At 46.3% G+C, this 20,589-nt stretch overlaps 1 protein-coding gene and 1 pseudogene across 5 annotated transcripts in view; one reads left to right on the top strand and one right to left on the bottom strand.

Moving 5' to 3' along the window:
• The window catches only part of sik3 (SIK family kinase 3), a 352,669-nt gene that overhangs the window by 83,014 nt on the left and 249,066 nt on the right, over positions 1-20,589 (bottom strand). For all 5 annotated transcript variants that reach the window (XM_068054009.1, XM_068054011.1, XM_068054010.1 and 2 more), the window contains one exon: positions 20,329-20,452. In XM_068054009.1, the coding sequence (XP_067910110.1) occupies positions 20,329-20,452 (124 nt within the window). The remainder of the gene's footprint in view (positions 1-20,328; positions 20,453-20,589) is intronic.
• On the top strand, positions 2,654-2,780 carry LOC137381673 (U2 spliceosomal RNA; annotated as a pseudogene).

Below are 20,589 nucleotides of genomic sequence, written 5' to 3'. Positions count from 1 at the left end.
TACATTTTAACAAAAAAAGAATGCTAAGAGCAGAGGAATGGGATTAAGTGGATAATCCTTTCAGAGAGCCAGTGCAGGCATGCTGGGCTGAACTGGCTCCAATTGTGCTATACAATGTTATTGTATAACACGGAATTTCAAGTACAAAAACAAGATGATAGATTGGAATTAGGCAGATTTTAGAAAGACGAGGGGCTGGATTGTACCAGCCTGATAGCAATGGGCTGGGAGGTGGGAGGAGTCGTAATATCGCGACAAAAGGCATTGGGAGGGAAGCCTGATGTCTTTAATGTCACAACCAGATATTGTGAAGGGTGGCCAGGCTGGAGGGAGGATTGCGTGCCGAAATATGGCAGGAAGATAATAGCCTGCTTAACAGGCTACTTAACTGCTATTTTACTGAGGATTTCTAATTTTACGAAGCAGGCATGGAAATAATGGGGGTTCAGAGCCTCACCATGTACAAGGAGTCGGTGGATTCGCAGATGGTGAATGCTGGCTTCAGATGGCAGCCATTGTGAACGGTAGCATGGCTTGGTAAGGAGGGTGGAACAACGTGGACAGAGAACAGGAATAAAGTTGCAAAAATAGCAGCTACATATCTTATTTAAAATTGAAAAGATGTATAATGCAGACAGAAAGTAGTAGTTCAAGGAGGATGGCTGAATGTTAAATTAAAGGCTGCGTTTGCTGACAACGCAACCACAAGGTGGCGCTACAGTCACACGTGCAAATGCAGCCTCTATCACTAAAACGTCACAGTCTGCGACGTTCAGGCAGCTGCCAGGACTAAACATGGTGCTGCTCAAATAATCACACAAAGGCAACGTAAACACATGGCAGCACACAATGGTCGGAGAGGGCAAGCGGGCCGGGCAGGGAAGGAGTGAGCGGGCGGGCCGGGGAGGGAGCGAGCGAGCGAGCGGGCCTGGGAGGGAGGGAGCGGGCGGGCCGGCAAGGGAGCGGGCGGGCCAGGGAGGGAGGGAGGGAGTGGGCCCAGGAGGGAGCGAGCGAGCGAGTGAGCGGGCTGGGGAAGGAGGAGAGCGCACCCGCCACCACCAAAGTCTTTAGGCCACTCTCTCCCCGCATCCCCCACCCCCGCTCTCTCTCTCCCCACTTCCCCCACCCCCACCCGCTCTCTCTACCCGCTTCCCCCACCCTCTCTCTCCCCCGCTCCCTCTCCCCGCTCCCCCCACCCCGCGCTCTCTCCCTGCATCCCCCATCCCCGCTCTCTCCCCGCATCCCCCATCCCCGCTCTCTCCCCGCATCCCCCACCGCTGCTCTCTTGCCGCGTTACGCAATGACATCATCTGCGCATGTGCCAACCAGTCCTGGCAATGCGGAACGCAGCGCATGCGGAGAGAGCAGGAGCCCGTTTGCGCATGTGCGCAGATTGGCGCAGTCTGATGACGTCAGCTGCTGGCTGCATTGTCAAGAATCACTTTGCAAATTAAATGGATGCTGAGCCAAGGCCTTATTGGTACTAAAGGCGAAATCAGTGCCAAGATGAATTACTGGCACAAATTAAATCCCACTGCTTTTTTGAGGGAATAAAGTAAAATCTGGAAATGGGTAAAAAAAAAAAAATTTGGATGAAGGAAAAGCAGCAGCAAGTACTTGTTGGGTGAGTGATGACAGAGCGGCGACAGGGTAGGAGCATGGACATCGTACAGAGAACCAGAAGACTGATTTTGGCATTACAGGACTGAGTTTTGAGGAAAGACTGGAGAAATTTGAGCTGTTCAGTCTTTAATATACGAAACTGAAAGAGACCTTACAATGGTTTGTAAGAAAGCAAGCAGTATGGAAAACATCAATTTGAAACAGTACGGATTATTTCATGGCAGTAGGGCAAGGGGGCACAGTTGCAAATTAGAGACATGCAAATTTGTGTACTAATATCAGAAAGTTCACAGTGATCAACATATGGAATAGGATTCCAGTTAGGGAAACAATGGTAAAAACTCTGGAATCATTTAAGAAACAGATGGATGATTTGCAGGGAGTGGGGGGGGGGGGGGGGGAGGAGTAATAGGTGCTTCCTGGATAAATGAGCTAAGATGTGCCAAATGGCTTCCTTCATCTGTAGCTATTTTGTGAGCTTGTGAACAAAGGTAGTTTTGTAAAGACTAAAGAGAGTGTGGAAACCAGCTGTACCAAAAGGAGTAGCATGAAAAGCCCGGTTCGTCAAATTGAGAGTGGGAACAGGGGATCTCAGAATCATAGAGCAAGAATAGAATATCACACCGAAACTTGCTTCGTTGTCCACCACCGAATGTTGCAGACTGGCACATTCCAAGGTCCAGGACTACGTGCTGAGGGACGCACTAAAGCTTGGGGCAGCCGCAGCAAAGGCTCAATGGGGAAAGACCACAGTGTAAGGTCCCCTCACTAAGCTGAACTGAGGGGCTGGATCCATGGGAAACCCCTCGAACTGTATCGTTAATATTTTCATTTGCTGTAAATGTAAAACTGTAATTGGCATGACAATAGTGAAATGGAAGGGTTGTGAAGAAACTCATGATAGTATTGAAGGAAACTGATCTGCCCTGCAATGTTTGTATTTTTTGGTGCTGTTTGAAACTGTTTGGCAATGTAATTTTTACAGAATTTTATGAATAAAGTATATTTTGGAAATAAAAAAAAAACGAAACTTGCTTCTCGGCCTTTTGGCTAAGATCAAGTGTAGTATCTGTTCTTATCAGTGCTTACTTGGTTGAGAAGAGACCATGATCATTGCCTTTTGATCTGGCGTTTGCCAGAGCTGGCGGGCAGCCATAAAGACAGGGCTAAAATGTGGCGAGTCGAAGAGACTTAGTAGATGGCAGGAAAAAAGACAGAGGCGCAAGGGGAGAGCCAACTGTGCAACAGCCCCGACAAACAAATTTCTCTGCAGCACCTGTGGAAGAGCCTGTCACTCTAGAATTGGCCTTTATAGCCACTCCAGGCGCTGCTTCACAAACCACTGACCACCTCCAGGCGCGTATCCATTGTCTCTCGAGATAAGGAGGCCAAAGAAGAGAAGACTTGGTTGAGAAGAGACCATGATCATTGCCTTTTGATCCTGGGTAGGCTATGAGTAAAATGGCTAGAACCAATCTTCGAGCTTCAGGCCTGGGAGTGCGTAACACCGTTCGGGTGGTCGTGAAGAACAAGGAAGGAGATGCACCGATCACACCTTCTTCATCGAGAAAATCCTCTTCGATTGCTGTGGATTTCAAGCTACGGACGTCTTCTGCCTGCAGGATTTCCCCAGCAGTGGATACTTCGACGTGACGTTCCGGAACGTGGCGGGATGCATCAAGTTCCTGAAGGCGTTCAAGGAGAAAGGGGACCAGGCGCCACTGTCAATCCTCACAGCAGAGCCGCTCTTCACGTTTCCGTCACAGTGGGACCGGGTGGTGACGATTCACCTCTACAACCCCCATGTTCCGGTGGTGGATGTACTCACCTTTCTCGCCAGGTACGTCGAGGTGGCCGGCAGCAGCACTGATGTCAAGGACCCCTTTGGGATTTGGACCAGCAAGCGGCAGGTCAAGGTGACCTTGAAGGTCGATCCCAGTGGAGCCATCATCCAGCCTCCCTCCAGCTTCGCTATCGGGGGAAGTCGAGGCTTCTTGGTCTACGCTGGGCAGCCCAGAGTTTGCCGCACCTGTGGCAAATCTGGTCACGTGGCAGCCAACTGCAGCACGGTTGTTTGCAAGAACTGCAAGCAGGAAGGCCATCAGACCAAGGACTGTAAGCAGACTAAGTGTTGTAACTTGTGCGGTGCAGCAGGCCACCTCTACAAAACCTGCCCCAAACGCTGCCTTAGTTATGCTCAGGCGGCAAGGTCCAAGGAAAGGCCGGGAGAAGGTTCGACGAAGGCGTCCGGTGTTCAAAAGGAGACAAGAAACCTTCTCCGCAGTGAGGAACTTCAACCTGAGAAGGAGAAGGAAGGGGAGGCAGCTGAAACCAGCGACCCAGCACCTACCCTGCGCCCGGAATCCCCCCCTCCACAGACAGAATCAATGGAGGAGGAGGCAGCAGATGGACAAACAGGTCAGTGGCAAGTGGTCCAGAGGAAAACCACAAAGAAAAAACATCCAAAAGCGGAACAGGCCACCACCCAAACCAGTGGCAAGAGGAGGCTACCTTCTGAATCAGACTGCAACAGCGCCTCTTCACTGGACGGGGAAATGCTGGAACGACAGCCCCTTCAAAAGAGGCGGCAGAACTCCAAGGAGATGGAAGATAAAGCATCCCAGCCCCCGGGCACTGGAAGCTGTGATGGGCCCGGCATGCCCCAACCCCAAAGCGCCACACGTAACGACGTGGCCAACGCATCTCAGCTCCGGGACACCAGGAGCAAAGACACATCTGGCGCATTTCAGCTCCGGGAAGCCGGGAGCAGTGATGTTTTCGAGGAGGAACAGAGGGAAGCAGCAGAGGACAATCCTTTCTGCCAACAAGACCCCCCCCGATGTCACCCCAGCGGAACAAACCCTGCATGAAAAACCAGGAGGGGTTTCTGAACCCAACTAATGTGAAACAGCTTGCTCACATGATGGGTATGCAGGAACATCCTGAAGGACTGGGACTAGCAAGGGCAAATGGTATGGGAAGCAACAACTAACTTTAAAAAAATGGGTGTAAAGATTGCTTCCATTAATGTGCGTAGCATTAAATCCACTACTCGATGTGTTTCAACCTTGGATTACCTCGCCAAGGTCAAAGCCGACCTACTGTTTCTGCAGGAGTGTGGAATACCACACCTCAGCACCTACAGGCAGTGGTCGCGATGGTGGTCCCACGGGCCATCGATCTGGTCGGGGGGTAATGATTGCCGTTCCTCCGGCCTGGGTATTCTGCTGCGGGGAGGTAACTTCACCATCTCCGAAGTTAAGGAGGTGGTGGGCGGTCGCCTCCTCGTAGCAGACGTGATGTACAACAACGCTCTGCTCCGGCTGATCAACGTGTACGCCCCGGTACAACGCAGCGAGCGGCTGACCGTCTTCCAGCAGCTCCCACTGCTGCTGGTGACGTCCAGGCCAGTCATCCTCGGCGGTGACTTCAACTGCATCATCGATGCGACTGGATGATCCGGCAGTGACGACAGCAAACTGGACGCTACGTCCAGATTCCTAATAGAAACAGTTAAAGATGCCAAACTGCACGACATCTTCAGCAAACCTGCAGACGGAGCGCAACGCAGATACACATGGTCAAGATCGGACAGGTCTGCCCGTTCTCGGATTGACTTCCTGTTTGTGTCCCGTGCATTCACGGTCGGATCCACCGACGTCAAGCCAGTATTCTTCTCCGACCACTGCTTCTTACTGGCCGACTGTCACTTACAGGATGACCAGCGGGTTGGCAGAGGGACATGGAAGCTCAATGCTACACTGCTGACCCCAGAGAACGTTGAGGAACTCAAAAGGGATTACAAAGGTTGGAGGACCGTGAAACCCCTCTTTGAGTCTCCAGTTCACTGGTGGGAAGCGATTAAGGAGATCAAGAGGTTCTTCATCCACAAAGGTGTACAGAGGGCGAGACAGAGACAGAGGGAAATGTCCCGACTCCAGAAAAGTATGCAAAATCTGCTCCGGTTGCAGTCAATGGGGGTCGAGGTCAAGGAGGACCTCCAAGATCATCTTCCGGTCCAGAGTCCGCTCCATCGAGCAGGATGAGACTTGCTCGCGTTACTTCTTCCAAAAGGTACACAGAGAGAGCTCTGTTATCAGCAGCCTGAAGGAAGCCTTCGGGATGAGTAAAACTCCCGGAAGCGACAGCTTACCGGTCGAGTTGTACTCGGCCCTGTGGGACTGGGTCGGCCCGGACCTGCTGGAAGTATACGAGAGTATGCTCCTGGCCGGCAGCATGTCAGAATCCATGAGGAAAGGCATCATCACCCTCATTTACAAGCGGAAGGTGGAGGGGGCAGAAATCAGAAATTGGCGGCAATCTCACTGCTTAATGTTGACTACAAGATTCTTTCCAAAGTCATAGCCAGTCGAGTCAAGTCTGCTCTAGAGTTGGTGATCCACCCCGACCAGACCTGTACTGTACCCAGCAGGGAGATCTCTGATAGTCTCGCGCTACTCAGTGATACGATCGCCTATGTACGGGACATGTAGCGCAGTCTCAATCAATGGGTGGGAATCGGAAAGTTTCCCGATCCAATCTGGAGTCAGACAGGGCTGTCCTCTCTCCCCGGTCTTGTTTGTTTGAACCCTTTGCTGAGTCTATTAGGAAGGATGCGAGCATAAGAGGGGTGACAATCCCAGGCAGCGGAGGCACTCAGGTTAAAACCTCCCTGTACATGGATGACGTCGCCGTCTTCTGTTCGGATCCGCTGTCTGTGCGCAGACTGATGAACATCTGCGACCAGTTCGAACTGGCCTCGGGAGCCAAAGTTAACCACGGCAAGAGCGAGGCCATGTCCTTTGGGAACTGGGCTGACCGATCCTTTGTCCCCTTCACCGTCAGGTCAGACTACCTGAAGGTGCTAGGGATATGGTTTGGAAGGGCCGGGGCGTGCACCAAAACCTGGGAGGAGCGAGTAGCCAAGGTACAACAAAAGTTGAGCATGTGGGGGCAGCGATCTCTCTCCATTGTGGGTAAGAACCTGGTCATCAGATGCGAGGCGCTCACGCTGTTGCTGTATGTGGCGCAGGTCTGGCCCATACCCCACTCCTGCGCTGTGGCGGTCACCTGAGCCATTTTCCACTTCATCTGGGGATCTAAAATGGACCGGGTCCGGAGGGACACGATGTTCAAATCTCTGGATAAGGGCGGGAATAATGTACCCAACGTGGCCCTCATCCTGATGACCACCTTCGTGTGCTGCTGCATCAAGCTGTGTGTAGACCTCCAGTACGCAAACTCCAAGTGTCACTACGTGCTGAGGTTCTATCTGTCCCCGGTGTTGCGAAGGATGGGCCTAGTCACATTGCCGCGGAACGCTCCACGCAGTTGGACCGTGCCGTACCACCTATCCTTCGTGGAGCAGTTTCTGCGGGAAAACACCTTTGACCACCGGTCCATCGGGCAGTGGTCTGCACGGAATGTCCTCAAGGCCCTACGGGAAAAGGAGACGGGGGATGCTGTCGGATGGTTCCCCGAGTAGACCGCCAAAGTCATTTGGCGGAATGCCTCATCACCAGAACTTTCAAACAAGCACCAAGATGTAGCTTGGCTGGTGGTGAGAAGGGCCCTCCCCGTCAGATCCTTCCTGCACGCCCGAAGTCTCGCCCACTCCGCGCAATGCCCCTGTGGTGGCTGTGGTGGGGAAGAGATGGTTGCCCACCTCCTCCTGGAATGTGTCTTTGCAAAGCAGGTGTGGAAAGAGATGCAGTGGTTTTTGTCGAGGTTCATCCCAAGCAGCTCGGTAACACAGGAGTCGACGCCCTTTGGTCTGCCCGAAACTTGCTGGTCTTCCAGCGCAAAGAGTTGTCCACTACCGAATGTTGCAGACTGGCACATTCCAAGGTCCAGGACTACATGCTGAGGGACGCACTAAAGCTTGGGGCAGCCGCAGCAAAGGCTCAATGGGGAAAGACCACAGTGTAAGGTCCCCCCACCAAGCTGAACGGAGGGGCTGGATCCATGGGAAACCCCTCGAACTGTATCAAAAAAATTTTCATTTGCTGTCAAATGTAAAAATGTTAATGGCATGACAAATGAAATGGAAGGGTTGTGAGGCAACTCATGATTGTATTGAAGGAAACTGATCACCTTTGCACTGCTTGTATTTTTTGACTTGGTGCTGTTTGAAACTGTTTGGTAATGTATTTTTTACAGATTTTTATGAATAAAGTATATTTTGGAACTAAAAAAAACACAAGAGATAAATAAGGAAAACTAAATTGTAAACTAAACTGTAAAGAAATGACAGACAAGATAATGTGACGAAAACCCCACATGCCAAATGCAAATATTAATTTCATCGTGTGGAACTTTGCCTGAGACTTTTACTGGAAATTGTTACAAATAACTTTTAAAACAGAACAGCTACCAGCCAAGATGGGCTCGCACAATTTGCATCTAAAAAAAAAGATTAGGCTCGAGACAGATGCATTTCACTCAGCCTATCCAAAACAATGGGGTGCTCTCTGATTCATTTATCTGAGATAGACTCATCAATGTGGTCATCAAAAGCCATCGACACCATTAACTTTGAAAGAGCCAACCCCCAACCCCCCATCAAGTATGTCTGAACAGCCTAAGGGGAGAGCCTTACATTTCAGAGAAGATTCCAGAAACTTCTCAAACACAAAGAGGCAGTCATGTCACATAACTGATTGGGTCACTCTGGAGATTTGTGAGTAGTGACTCAGAAGGCAGACAGTAATTGAGATCCAGCAAGGGAACATCTTTCTCTCCCTCTCTCTAGTAAAGTCCCAGAGAAGCCTCAGCTGCAACTATTCAGCCTCAAATCTACAGCCCAGCGCTGCCAGAAACTAGGGGACACGGATTAAGCCCTTCTTCTGCCTTCCAGAACCTGAGAAGCAAGCCCAAACCATGCACGTGGCCCAGTGAGGACTTCAGGACTACAATTTCAACTAAAGACACTGAGACTACTGAACAGTATTTAAATTCCATTTTTACTACAGACTCTACTCCAATCTCCCAACTCCATTTTTCCCTCTGAAATTTATGAGTGTGCGTGTGTGTGGGTGTGTGTGTCTCTTGTGCGAATGTGGGCGTGGATAAGTAGCATATTTTAGTATTTTTTAAAATCGGTTTGGAGTGATAAGGTTAATAAACTTGCATCTTTCTTGTTTAAACTCAAGAAAACCTGTCTGATTGGTTCATTTGCAATTATATTAGAAGAATAGGAGCAAGTAACATTTGCACCACACAAGTGCCAGGCAATGACCATCTCCAACAAGAGAGAATCTAAGCATCTCCCCTTGACATTCAATGGAATTACCATTGCTGAATCCCCCACCATCAACATCCTAGGGCTACCACTGACCAGAAACTGAATTGGAGTAAGCCATATAAATACCATGGCTACACAAGAGCAGGTCAGAGGCTAGGAATCCTGCGGCGAGTAACTCACCTCCTGACTCCCCAAAGCCTGTCCACCATCTACAAGGCACAAGTCAGGAGTGTGATGGAATACTCTCCACTTGCTTGGATTGGTGCAGCTCCAACAACACTCAAGAAGCTCGGCACCATCCAGGACAAAGCAGCACGCTTGATTGGCACACCATCCACAAACATTCACTCCCTCCACCACCAACGCACAGTGGCAGCAATGTGTACCATCTACATGATGCACTGCAGCAACGCACCAAGACTCCTTAGACAGCACCTTCCAAACCCACGACCTCTACCAACTAGAAGGACAAGAGCAGCAGATGCATGGGATCACCACCTGCAAGTTCCCCTCCAAGTCACACACCATCCTGACTTGGAACTATATCGCCATTCCTTCACTGTTGCTGGGTCAAGATCTTGGAACTCCCTTCCTAACAGCACTGCGGGTGTACCTACCTCACATGGACTGCTGCGGTTCAAGAAGGCAGCTCACCACCACCTTCTCAAGGGTAATTAGGGATGGGCAATAAATGCTGGCATAGCCAGTGACGCCCACATCCCATGAATGAATTTTTTTAAAAAGTGTTCACTGAGGTGATAAGTTAAATCACTTTGTTAAAAAGATAAACCCTGTTGTGGTCAAACCAGAGAAGGGGCGAAAGGGGAGCCCAAAACCCCTTCCTCACCTGGTCGTAACAATAGGAAAATAAAAACAAAATATATCACCTGCTAGTGATCAACAGAAGCCAAAATTTGCTAATCATCGTAGCAAAAATCCCTAATAACCTACAGTATGATGTACCTGTAAAATAAACATGCAAGAAAACTTAGTTCATCTTAGTTTGTTCAGTTTGCTTACCCACTGTTTTTTTCAGGTTGTTTTTCTTCAGGTTTGCACTTGCTGCTGTTCAATATTCAGTATATTCACTGCTAATCTGTACTAATGCTTTGTCTTTCAACACACCATTAACATATTGTTTGCCTTTGCTCCGTGACCTTTTGGTCAACTATGTGGCCTGGTCCAATCTGCACCTTCTCCTTTGTTATCTCTTGCCCAACCCCCACCTCACTTGTTTATAATCTGTGACTTTTCTAATATTTGTCAGTTCCGAAGAAGGATCACTGACCCGAAACGTTAACTCTGCTTCTCTTTCCACAGATGCTGCCAGACCTGCTGAGTGATTCCAGCATTTCTTGTTTTTGTATGCAAGAAAACTTAATACCTACTTTGTAAAGTGAAAATACCGCTACATGTCAATGTTGAAGAGACTTGTATTTTGTGCTACTAAATTCTTTGGTTAGAGTAGAATGTTTCATCCTCTTCTAGCGATTACTGTATACAAGGGCCATCAAAAGCAATGTGTTCCACAATCAGCAGTGAAATAAATGCTGCAATTATATTGCCAGTACTAAATGATAGCAATGCAAGCCTCGAGTCATAATGACAAGCCTGCTCAGTGTTAGAACACAGAACATAACATTAATAGAGATCTGCTAATTTCAAAGCCAGTGTATTTTTCCATCAATATAACTATTAAGGAATAAGTAGGACACTTGGCTCTTCGTCACTACAATGTTTTTTGAAAAATTGTATACCCTTCAAGACAGGAGTCCAGTCATATGTTTCATGGTAATTAGGAAGGTTTCTGGAAAAAAAAAATGGTTGACCACTTTACCTGCACTTTGCTACTGGTAGCACTGTTAATTTTTCAGACTGTAATGCAAGAATACCACCAGCAAAAACATTAGTTATAAAATATGAGTCAATGACTGGCAACAAAAACACGCCTGCTCTGATCCACCTGTTTAGTGTGAGCAGCAAGCCCATACAGTCAGCCAGAATGTAGTCAAAGCCCAAGACCACTGAGAATTTGATTTTTGTTGCATTCATCAAGATTACTTTGAAAATTCATTACAATATCCTATTACATCCATGAGTGGTACTAAATGATATTCAATAGAGGTTATAATTCACAAGCAGCTCTATGTTTCCTAACTTACAAAACCAGGTTACATTAAGGCTTCATTTACAATATAGTTGGAGCATTGGGGTGACGCAGTTTTGTTTTGTATAAATGCTAAGAAGCTGTAGTACAAAGCCAGAGTCACAATCTAAACTGACTGCAGAGCTGAGTGCAGGGAAATGTCACTCTCCAAGGAATTACAAACTGCTTTTCACAGACATTTCAGTTGTAGCGTATATGAAGAATAACAAAAAGGTTTATGTAAAGTTCCATCTCTAAAGCACACATAAAAACACAACACACACTTATTAAACTTTTACACTGGAATTAATAAAGCTACTGTTGTCTGACCTCACCACAAATATACTGTATTTGCATCGTGATGGATGAATCACAATATGACCAACGAGCCAAATATATCGGTTACATTTTTTTGTTTTAAGTGTACCCAGATAATATGCTTGCACTCCCAAATTTTCCTTCCTCAAAAATACTAGAATTTCCATTCACCAAAGATTGCAGGTTAGGCTTATTTGTCAAACTTTGTGTGTCAGTACAGAAAAACTATTCTTAATAAAACTCCATGAATTTCTATGTCATTTTATATGAAATGTTATAGAATGATAACTTGTTGCATGTAATTTATAACCACAAGTTTTCATTTTTTTTACTTCTGTGCAGAACCCCTGAAAATGTCGACACATTCCCAAGGAGCCCCGATCCTAACTTCGAAATGATGGTGTCAGATACACAAAGAAAAATTCTGCTTTATTGCATTATTTTATTGGCATAAAACAGAAATAAGTTGCGAGCAAGTCAACAAAAATAGAAATCTGATGACAAACGATCAGAGATATGATCGTTTTGTGGACCTCACTGGCTCCATTTACAACAGTCGTAACAATACTTGTAAATAGGAACACATACCAAGCTGGGGAGTGTACAGGCGAAAGAGTCATCATCAGAAGCTTCCATCTAATTCCCATTATATAACAGTAATCTGCACCTTTATTAAAATCGCTACTGTCAGAACTCTTCTCTGCAGCAACAGAAATCACAGGAATTTGAGTATTACCCACTGTATTAATAATGCAGGCTTGGGTCAGCAGGGAGTTGCTCCAACCACCAGAATAAATTGACAGCAAGAACCAACTGTGGAGGTGTGAGCCAACTGTTTAATCTCTGAACCAAAAAAACATATTTAGAAGAAGGAAAATGGGAACTACATGCTGGGAATCTGGAACACAATTCTAAGTAGGGAAATAAATTTATGTTCAGATCAGTGAAAAGTCTAATGCTATTACTGCCTCATTTTTCACTTCGCTAACTACATAATTTCCTTTGCAAAAACATTGACTGATGAATTTGCTTTGGATGATGCTGCCGTAGACATGTTCCTTTCTTATATATAATTATAAAAAACTCATTTTATTCAACGCATATAATGAAAGGATTAATAAGTTTTAACTGGACTTATTATTTGCATCTTAAAATTGGCAAAACTCTATAAAATACTGCATTTTATTCCAAACTAAAAATATGAATGGTCAATAGTTCAGTAACGGGTAACAGCGCCACACAAATGCCAGGCAATGACCATCTCAAACAAGAGAGAATCTAACCATCTCCCCTTGATGTTCAATGGCACTACCATCGCTGAATTGCCCACAATCAACATACTGGGGGTTACCATTCACCAGAAACTGAACTGGACCAGCCACATAAATACAGTGGCTACAAGAGCAGGTCAGAAGCTGTGAATTCTGCAGCAAGTAACTCACCTCCTGACTCCTCAATGCCTGTCCACCATCTACAAGGCACAGGTCAGGAGTGTGATGAAACAATCTCCACTTGTCTGGATTAGTGCAGCTCCAAAAACAGTTGAGAAGCTCGACACCATCCAGGACAAAGCAGCCCATTTGATTGGCACCCCACCCACCACCTTCAACATTCACTCCCTTCACTACCAACGCACAGTGGCAGCAGTGAGCACCATCTACAAGATGCATCGCAGACACTCATCAAGGCTCCTTCAACAGCACCTTCCAAACCCGTGAACTCTACCACCTAGAAGGACAAGGGGAGCAGATGCATGGGAACACCACCACCTGCAAGTTCCCCTCCAACACACATAGTCCTGACTTGGAACTATATTGTCGTTCCTTCACTGTCACTGGATCAAAATCCTGGAACTTTCCTAACAGCACTGTCGGTGTACCTACACCCCAAGGACTACAGCGGTTCAAGAAGGCAGCTCACCACCACCTTCTCGAGGGCAATTAGGAATGGGCAATAAATGCTGGCCTAGCCAGTGAAGCCCACATCCCTTGAACGAATAAAAAAAGGCATATCAGTAGAATGTCACCAGAGGAAAATTCTAATCTAACAAAGACATACAACACTAATTGTTGCTTGAAAAGAAAACTTCTTGGCAATCAAGAAAAATCTTGTAAATTCTGCTGTACTGTAGACTTTTTTCAAAATGCCAGATGTGAAAAGTTTAATAAGTGTGTTGAAATAGACAGTGGAATGGTCAGTGCATTACCAGCAACTATAGACCAAATGGGACCAAACTGAAGTTCCAATTGTTTTTCTTTCAGTTGAAGCCTTGTAATTAGACCTGTAATCTACCAACTGCCAACCTCTTGAATTGTTTTATACTGAGCTTAGTACATTTGGGGACTTGAAAAAAATTCAGAAACTTTCTGGCCTATATTGCTCAGTAGCACACCATATAATGCACTTACCATGAGTAAATCATTATTGGATTTTCATGCAATATGTCATTTTGTTTTTGAAATTAGAATATGGCATTTTCAGCTTTGATAATTTTGAAAGGATGATAATGGTAAGTGGCATAATACAAAATGTCATAGGGTGTGTAACAAGAAGACCTCAACTGATAAAGATTGTAAAGTATAGGCCGGTATTTTACAGTGGGCGGACGGGAGCCGGACTCCGACGTAACTGTCGGTGCCGAGCCCGCTTCCGCCCAGCCTGGGGATCCGTCCCACATCAGCGGGCCGACAGCATAGTCTCAGCAGTGCCACAGGGAGCGGTGGCCACTGCTGGGACTGCAGGGCAGCCGGCCGAGGAGGATTCCAAGGAACCGGTACCGAAAGTAAGTTTGGGTTGCCTCACCAGGGGAATCGGTCGTGCCCTGGGGAGGCTAGGGTGGTCGTTTGGGTGGAGGGGGGGCATCTTGGATGCTGGGGTTGGGTTGGGAGGCGGGGGCAGCCCTCAATCGGTCAACTGGGCACCCTGTGCCCTATTGCCTGACCCCCCGGGGTGTGGAAAAGCCGGCAGCTATAGATGGGCGGCCTTTCACGTCCCTGGCACACCCGCTTGCCATGGGTAAAATACCCGTGGAGGCGGGCGAGGGCTCTTAAGTGGCCACTTAAGGATCTTGATTGGCCTCAGGCGGGCGGGCGGCTTCTCACTCCCCGCCAGACCTCTGTAAACTTGGTTGGAGGCGGAATCGGGGCGGTTAGGCCTCCAGCGGAGCCTGCCGCTCAATTTTACGCCGCCCCCACACCACCATCCAACCCGCTGGGGCGGTGTAAAATTCCGACCATAAAATCTATTGTACTCCATTTTGATGATCAATGAATTTTTCTCCAGCAGCTTAAACACATAAGTGGTCTTTTTCAGTAATTCTACTTATATTTTGAATTTCTTTACTATTTTATTTGACAAGTCATTGTTAATTCATATATAAGTTTTTCAGAAATAAATGCATCAAAGCAAACCAATTATGTTTGTCATTCTAAGGGCACAAAACAATGGATTACACAGTTGTCAAAATTAACTGAAAACAGGTACTTCAATGGAAAACTGTGGGACCAGAAAGGCAAAATCTGCTTTTACCTGAAATCTGTTAACAGCCCTGACAAAAAAGTTCCCATTTGATGAACCATCTAATACTCCAATTACTGTATTATTCCGTACTAATCAGTGTCAAATATAGCCATTAAGTCATGCACTCTACTGCTTCCAATTAAGCATTACTGACAGCTGGACTACAGGGAATTGGGCATTAGAGTGCTAACCGCAAAGAATGGAAACATTGCCTTGGGAGATTAGTAACGATGAATTGTATTTTTGACCAATTTACTGAATGTTGGATTAATCCCCCATAGGTAATAATGTATCCAACACAACAAAATATTTTCAGTTTAAATTAAATGATTGTATACATTCTTGCTCATTAAAATGTTCTAAGAATTTTCAAATTGCGCAATTGTACAAATTATTCAAGAAAATGTTTAAAAGCAGGCATTATTTTAACTGTCCAGAAAAAGCTCCATTAAAGCTGATTCCCATAAGTGATGTGTTTGTAATAATGAAATTTGACACTCAACTTTAAGTGGCTTATAAATGCAGCCTACACGATTTTACCATTTACATCTTATGTAACATAGGAGCTGTTAAGAGGTAAACTTTAAAATAAAAAAAATATTGGTAAACATTGCAAATTATATTTTTGTTTTGAAAAATAAAAAAAATTGTATTGTACTGAGTGTTTCTGCCTTTAACGAACCTTCTCTTTTAATCCTCTTCTGAAGGCACTGCTTCATATAGAGCATTGTTCCACAGCCACCAGCAACCCTCTAGTTTTTGATCTGAGTGGTCATTCTTCATGTTCAAGCTTAGATAACAAGTGTTAGCAGGATGCTTCGTCACAGGGGCCATCATAGCCAAGCCTAATGCTGTCCTTAATCAAATGTCACACCCGTCGTCCGTCCAACATGCCCCGCACCCAATGTTGACGTCCAACTCTACTGTCAGATGTCCAACTCTCCATCAGATGTCAAATGTACAATTCCCACAGCCCTCCCCTCAGTGTTTAAATCACCTCCACTCCATTCCCTGGCTGCCCACCTGCCCCACAGACAACCAGCCACTCAATCTGGCTGGCCGCGGCTGGGAAACAGATACAAAAAATTTGAATCAGGCCCTGCCGTTAAATACTGCAGAACCTTCAGGAAACCCGTATTTCCTAGACACTAAATCTCGCACCCCGACTCACAGTCATCATCGAGGCCATTATTTACTCTGCATCTGGTGGCAAATCTGGCGGCACAGTGGCGCAGTGGTTAGCACCACAGCCTCACAGCTCCAGGGACCCGGGTTCAATTCTGGGTACTGCCTGTGCGGAGTTTGCAAGTTCTCCCTGTGTCTGCATGGGTTTTCGCTGGGTGCTCCGGTTTCCTCCCACCGCCAAAGACTTGCAGGTGATAGGTAAATTGGCCATTGTAAATTGCCCCTAGTGTAGGTAGGTGACAGGGAATATGGGATTACTGTAGGATTAGTATAAATGGGTGGTTCTTGGTCGGCACAGACTCGGTGGGCCGAAGGGCCTGTTTCAGTGCTGTATCTCTAAATAAATAAATAAATTCTATGGTAAAATGAAAGCAAGATGTGCTTCGTGAAGGCAGTCAGACTGGCCCTGCCTTAGCTTACTTGGGAGAAGCACTGAGATTAGTTGTATTTTTACTTTCCTCAAAGACAAAGTAGTTGCACCTGGGATTCAAACTGAATTTCTCTGTTTAGAAACCAGCGTTGTACAAATTAAAAAGAAATGCAGGCGTGGGTTGCAACCAAGAGTAACACGTCCACAAGGCTTAGATGTCATGTCATGCCACATGCTTAAATTTGGAATAAAACACTGAAATGATTCAACAATTTGTTGAAGATAAAAACCATGGGCTATCTACTATACACATGAAAATGGTATTGAAAATGGAATGCATCTTTTCTTAATACACAAATAATTGGCAAGGATGCATGTAATTAAAATTACCATCTTGTGAGTTATGAGTACTTTAAAATAAAGATGCTGATGAGATTAAAGAAACCATTTAATCAAAGAACTCTGATGTCCACATTCAAAATACAAATCAAGCATTGTTTGGGTTCTCTGATTAAACATTTTTTCCAGATTTTAACCGCACAAAAACAATTACATTCAAATTAGTTAGAGGAATGTGTAGCATAGTGGAAGTTAGGCCAGAAATCAAAACAACTTTCAAAATCTGTGATCTGCAGAGGTACCAAACTAGGTCTTTAATAATTAATGTTCCCCTCAAAAATTAGCAAAATGAGAGGAGATGGTGGTGTCGCAGTAATGTCACTGAATTAGTAATCCAGAAACAAGGGTAATGCCCTGGGGACGCGAGTTCAAATCCAACCATGGCAGCTGGTAGAATTTAAGTTCAGTTAATAAATAAAAATCTGGAATTGAAAGCTAGTAATGCTGCCATGAAACTACCACTGATTGACATAATAACTCATCTGGTTCACTAATGTCCTTTAGGGAAGGAAATCAGCTGTCCTTAGCTGGTCTGGCCTACACGTGACTTCTTCTTCTTTGGCCTTCTTGTCTTGAGAGACAATGGGTAAGCGCCTGGAGGTGGTCAGTGGTTTGTGAAGCAGCGCCTGGAGTGGCTATAAAGGCCAATTCTAGAGTGACAGACTCTTCCACAGGTGCTACAGATAAAATTGGTTGTCAGGGCTGTTACACAGTTGGTTCTCGCCTTGCGTGGCTGTCTTTTTTCCTGTCAACTGCTAAGTCTCTTCGACTCGCCACACTTCAGCCCTGCCTTTATGGCTGCCCGCAGCTCTGGCGATCGCTGGCAACTGACTCCCACGACTTGTGATCAATGTCACAGGACTTCATGTCACGTTTGCAGAAATCTTTAAAACGGAGACATGGACGGCCGGTGGGTCTGATACCAGTGACCAGCTCGCTGTACAACGTGTCCTTGGGGACCCTGCCATCTTCCATGCGGCTCACATTGCCAAGCCATCTCAAGCGCCGCTGGCTCAGTAGGGTGTATATGCTGGGGATGTTGGCCGCCTCGAGGACTTGTGTTGGAGATATGGTCCTGCCACCTGATGCCAAGTATTCTCCGGAGGCAGCGAAGATGGAATGAATTGAGACGTCGCTCTTGGTTGACATACGTTGTCCAGGCCTCGCTGCCATAGAGCAAGGTACTGAGGACACAGGCTTGATACGCGTGGACTTTTGTGTTCCGTGTCAGTGTGCCATTTTCCCACACTCTCTTCGCCAGTCTGGATATAGCAGTGGAAGCCTTTCCCATGCGTTTATTGATTTCTGCATCGAGAGACAGGTTACTGGTGATAGTTGAGCCTAGGTAGGTGAACTCTTGAACCATATCCAGAGCGTGGTCGCCAATATTGATGGATGGAGCATTTCTGACATCCTGTCCCACCATGTTCGTTTTCTTGAGGCTGATGGTTAGGCCATATTCGTTGCAGGCAGCCACAATCCTGTCGACGAGTCTCTGCAAAGACTCTTCAGTGTGGGATGTTAATGCAGCATTGTCAGCAAAGAGGAGTTCCCTGATGAGGACTTTCTGTACTTTGGTCTTCACTCTAAGACGGGCAAGGTTGAACAACCTGCCATCTGACCTTGTGTGGAGGAAAATTCCTTCTTCTGAAGACTTGAACGCATGTGAGAGCAGCAGGGAGAAGAAGATCCCAAACAGTGTGGGTGCAAGAACACAGCCCTGTTTCACGCCACTCAGGATAGGTAAGGGGTCTGATGAGGCGCCGCTATGCTGAATTGTGCCTTTCATATTGTCATGGAATGAGGTGATGATACTTAGTAGCTTTGGTAGACATCCAATCTTTGCCAGTAGTCTGAAGAGACCACGTCTGCTGACGAGGTCAAAGGCTTTGGTGAGATCAATGAAAGCAACGTAGAGGGGCATCTGTTGTTCTCGGCATTTCTCCTGCAGCTGGCGAAGGGAGAACAGCATGTCAATGGTGGATCTCTCTGCTCGAAAGCCACACTGTGCCTCAGGGTAGACACGCTCAGCCAGCTTCTGGAGCCTGTTTAAAGCGACTCGAGCAAAGACTTTCCCCACTATGCTGAGCAGGGAGATTCCACGGTAGTTGTTGCAGTCACTGCGGTCACCCTTGTTCTTATAGAGGGTGATGATATCAGCATTGCGCATGTCCTGTGGTACTGCTCCCTCATCCCAGCACAGGCAAAGCAGTTCGCGCAGAGCTGAAAGTATTGCAGGCTTGGCACTCTTGATTATTTCAGGGGTAATGCCGTCCTTCCCGGGGCTTTTCCACTAGCTAGAGAATCAATGGTATCACTGAGTTCCGATTTTGTTGGCTGTTTGTCCAGCTCATCCAATGACTGGCAGAGACTGGGCTGCATTGAGGGCAGTCTCAGTGACATTTTCCCTGGAGTACAGTTCTCGGTAGTGCTCCACCCAGCGGTCCATTTGCTTGTGTTGGTCAGTGATTGTGTCCCCTGATTTAGACATGAGGGGGGGGCGATCTTCCTGATAGTTAGCCCAAAAGCTCTCTTAATGCCATCATACATTCCTCTGATGTTTCCGGTGTCGGAGGCCAGCTGAATATGACTGCATAGGTGTTTCCAGTAGTCATTTGCGCAGCGCCTGGCTGTTCTTTGTGCAGTGCTTCTGGCTGCTTTAAGTGCTATGGATGTTAATTCGCTGGGGGCTTTCTTGTAGTTCAACAGTGCAATGCGCTTAGTGGCTATGACAGGTTCCAGCTCTTCAAAGTGAGATTGAAACCAATCTGCTTTCTGCTTCACACGTTTGCCATAGGTGGTCATTGCTGAGTCATAGATGGCGCCTCTGATGTGGGCCCACTTGGTCTGCATCCCCTGTAGGAATGTTTTGAAGGGCTTTTTCCAAGTGAATTTAGAAACTTATCTAACAGCTGTGGATAAGAAATTCTGCTAGTGTTGATGCGCGGGCGGCCCTTCTGCTTGGAGTGATGCAGCTTCTTTGGTTTGAGTCTAACCTTGCTGCACACATGTGACTCCAGACCCACAAAAGTGTGTGGTGCCCTCTGAAATAGCCTAGCAAGCCACTCAGTTGTCAAGGGCAATTCGGGCAACAAATGCTGGCCTTGCCAGTGATGTTCACATCTAATGTAAGAATAAAATAAAATGACTATCTGGGAAAAATTCTACATTTAACCTGTGAAAGACCAATGTGTCATAAAAGCCTATATTATTCCAAGCATCTGCAGGAATTACAAAGGAATTCAGTAATAAATGACATACATAAATACAAAAATATTAGAAATATACAGGAGCAGTTGCTTCCGTATTTGTTGCCATTGACGAGAACTATGACAAAACACCTGCCTTAGATCACAGCAGTTACTTTTTCAACTAGTCACATTTATAAAATTACTGAATCAATAATTTCTGAAGTACACACTAGGGACTAGCTTTGCCACCTAAAATTGAAGTCTGTGAGGTCACCATCAATGTTTCAGTGCCACCCATTCTATTCTCTGTTTCATGCAAAATGATGGTTCTTACCTGTAGACATAAAGAATGGAATGCGGAATTTGCCACTCAGTACCCTGGCCCGCAGGTTCTGCAGTGTGCTGCCATCAAATGGTAGAGCCCCACACACCAGCACGTATAGTACCACGCCCAAGCTCTGCAAGAAACAGTATGTGGTAATGAAATGGATCATATTACCATGAATCACACTTCGTATTTAATTATTTATCCTTTTCTAACTCTCTTCTCCCCCTCCTATTAAAGTCTAGTCCAATAATGCAAAACTACACACTG

This window comes from Heterodontus francisci, chromosome 22 (assembly GCF_036365525.1).
Source record: "Heterodontus francisci isolate sHetFra1 chromosome 22, sHetFra1.hap1, whole genome shotgun sequence".
Lineage (NCBI taxonomy): Eukaryota > Metazoa > Chordata > Chondrichthyes > Heterodontiformes > Heterodontidae > Heterodontus > Heterodontus francisci.
This window is presented reverse-complemented; position numbering and strand designations above follow the sequence as displayed.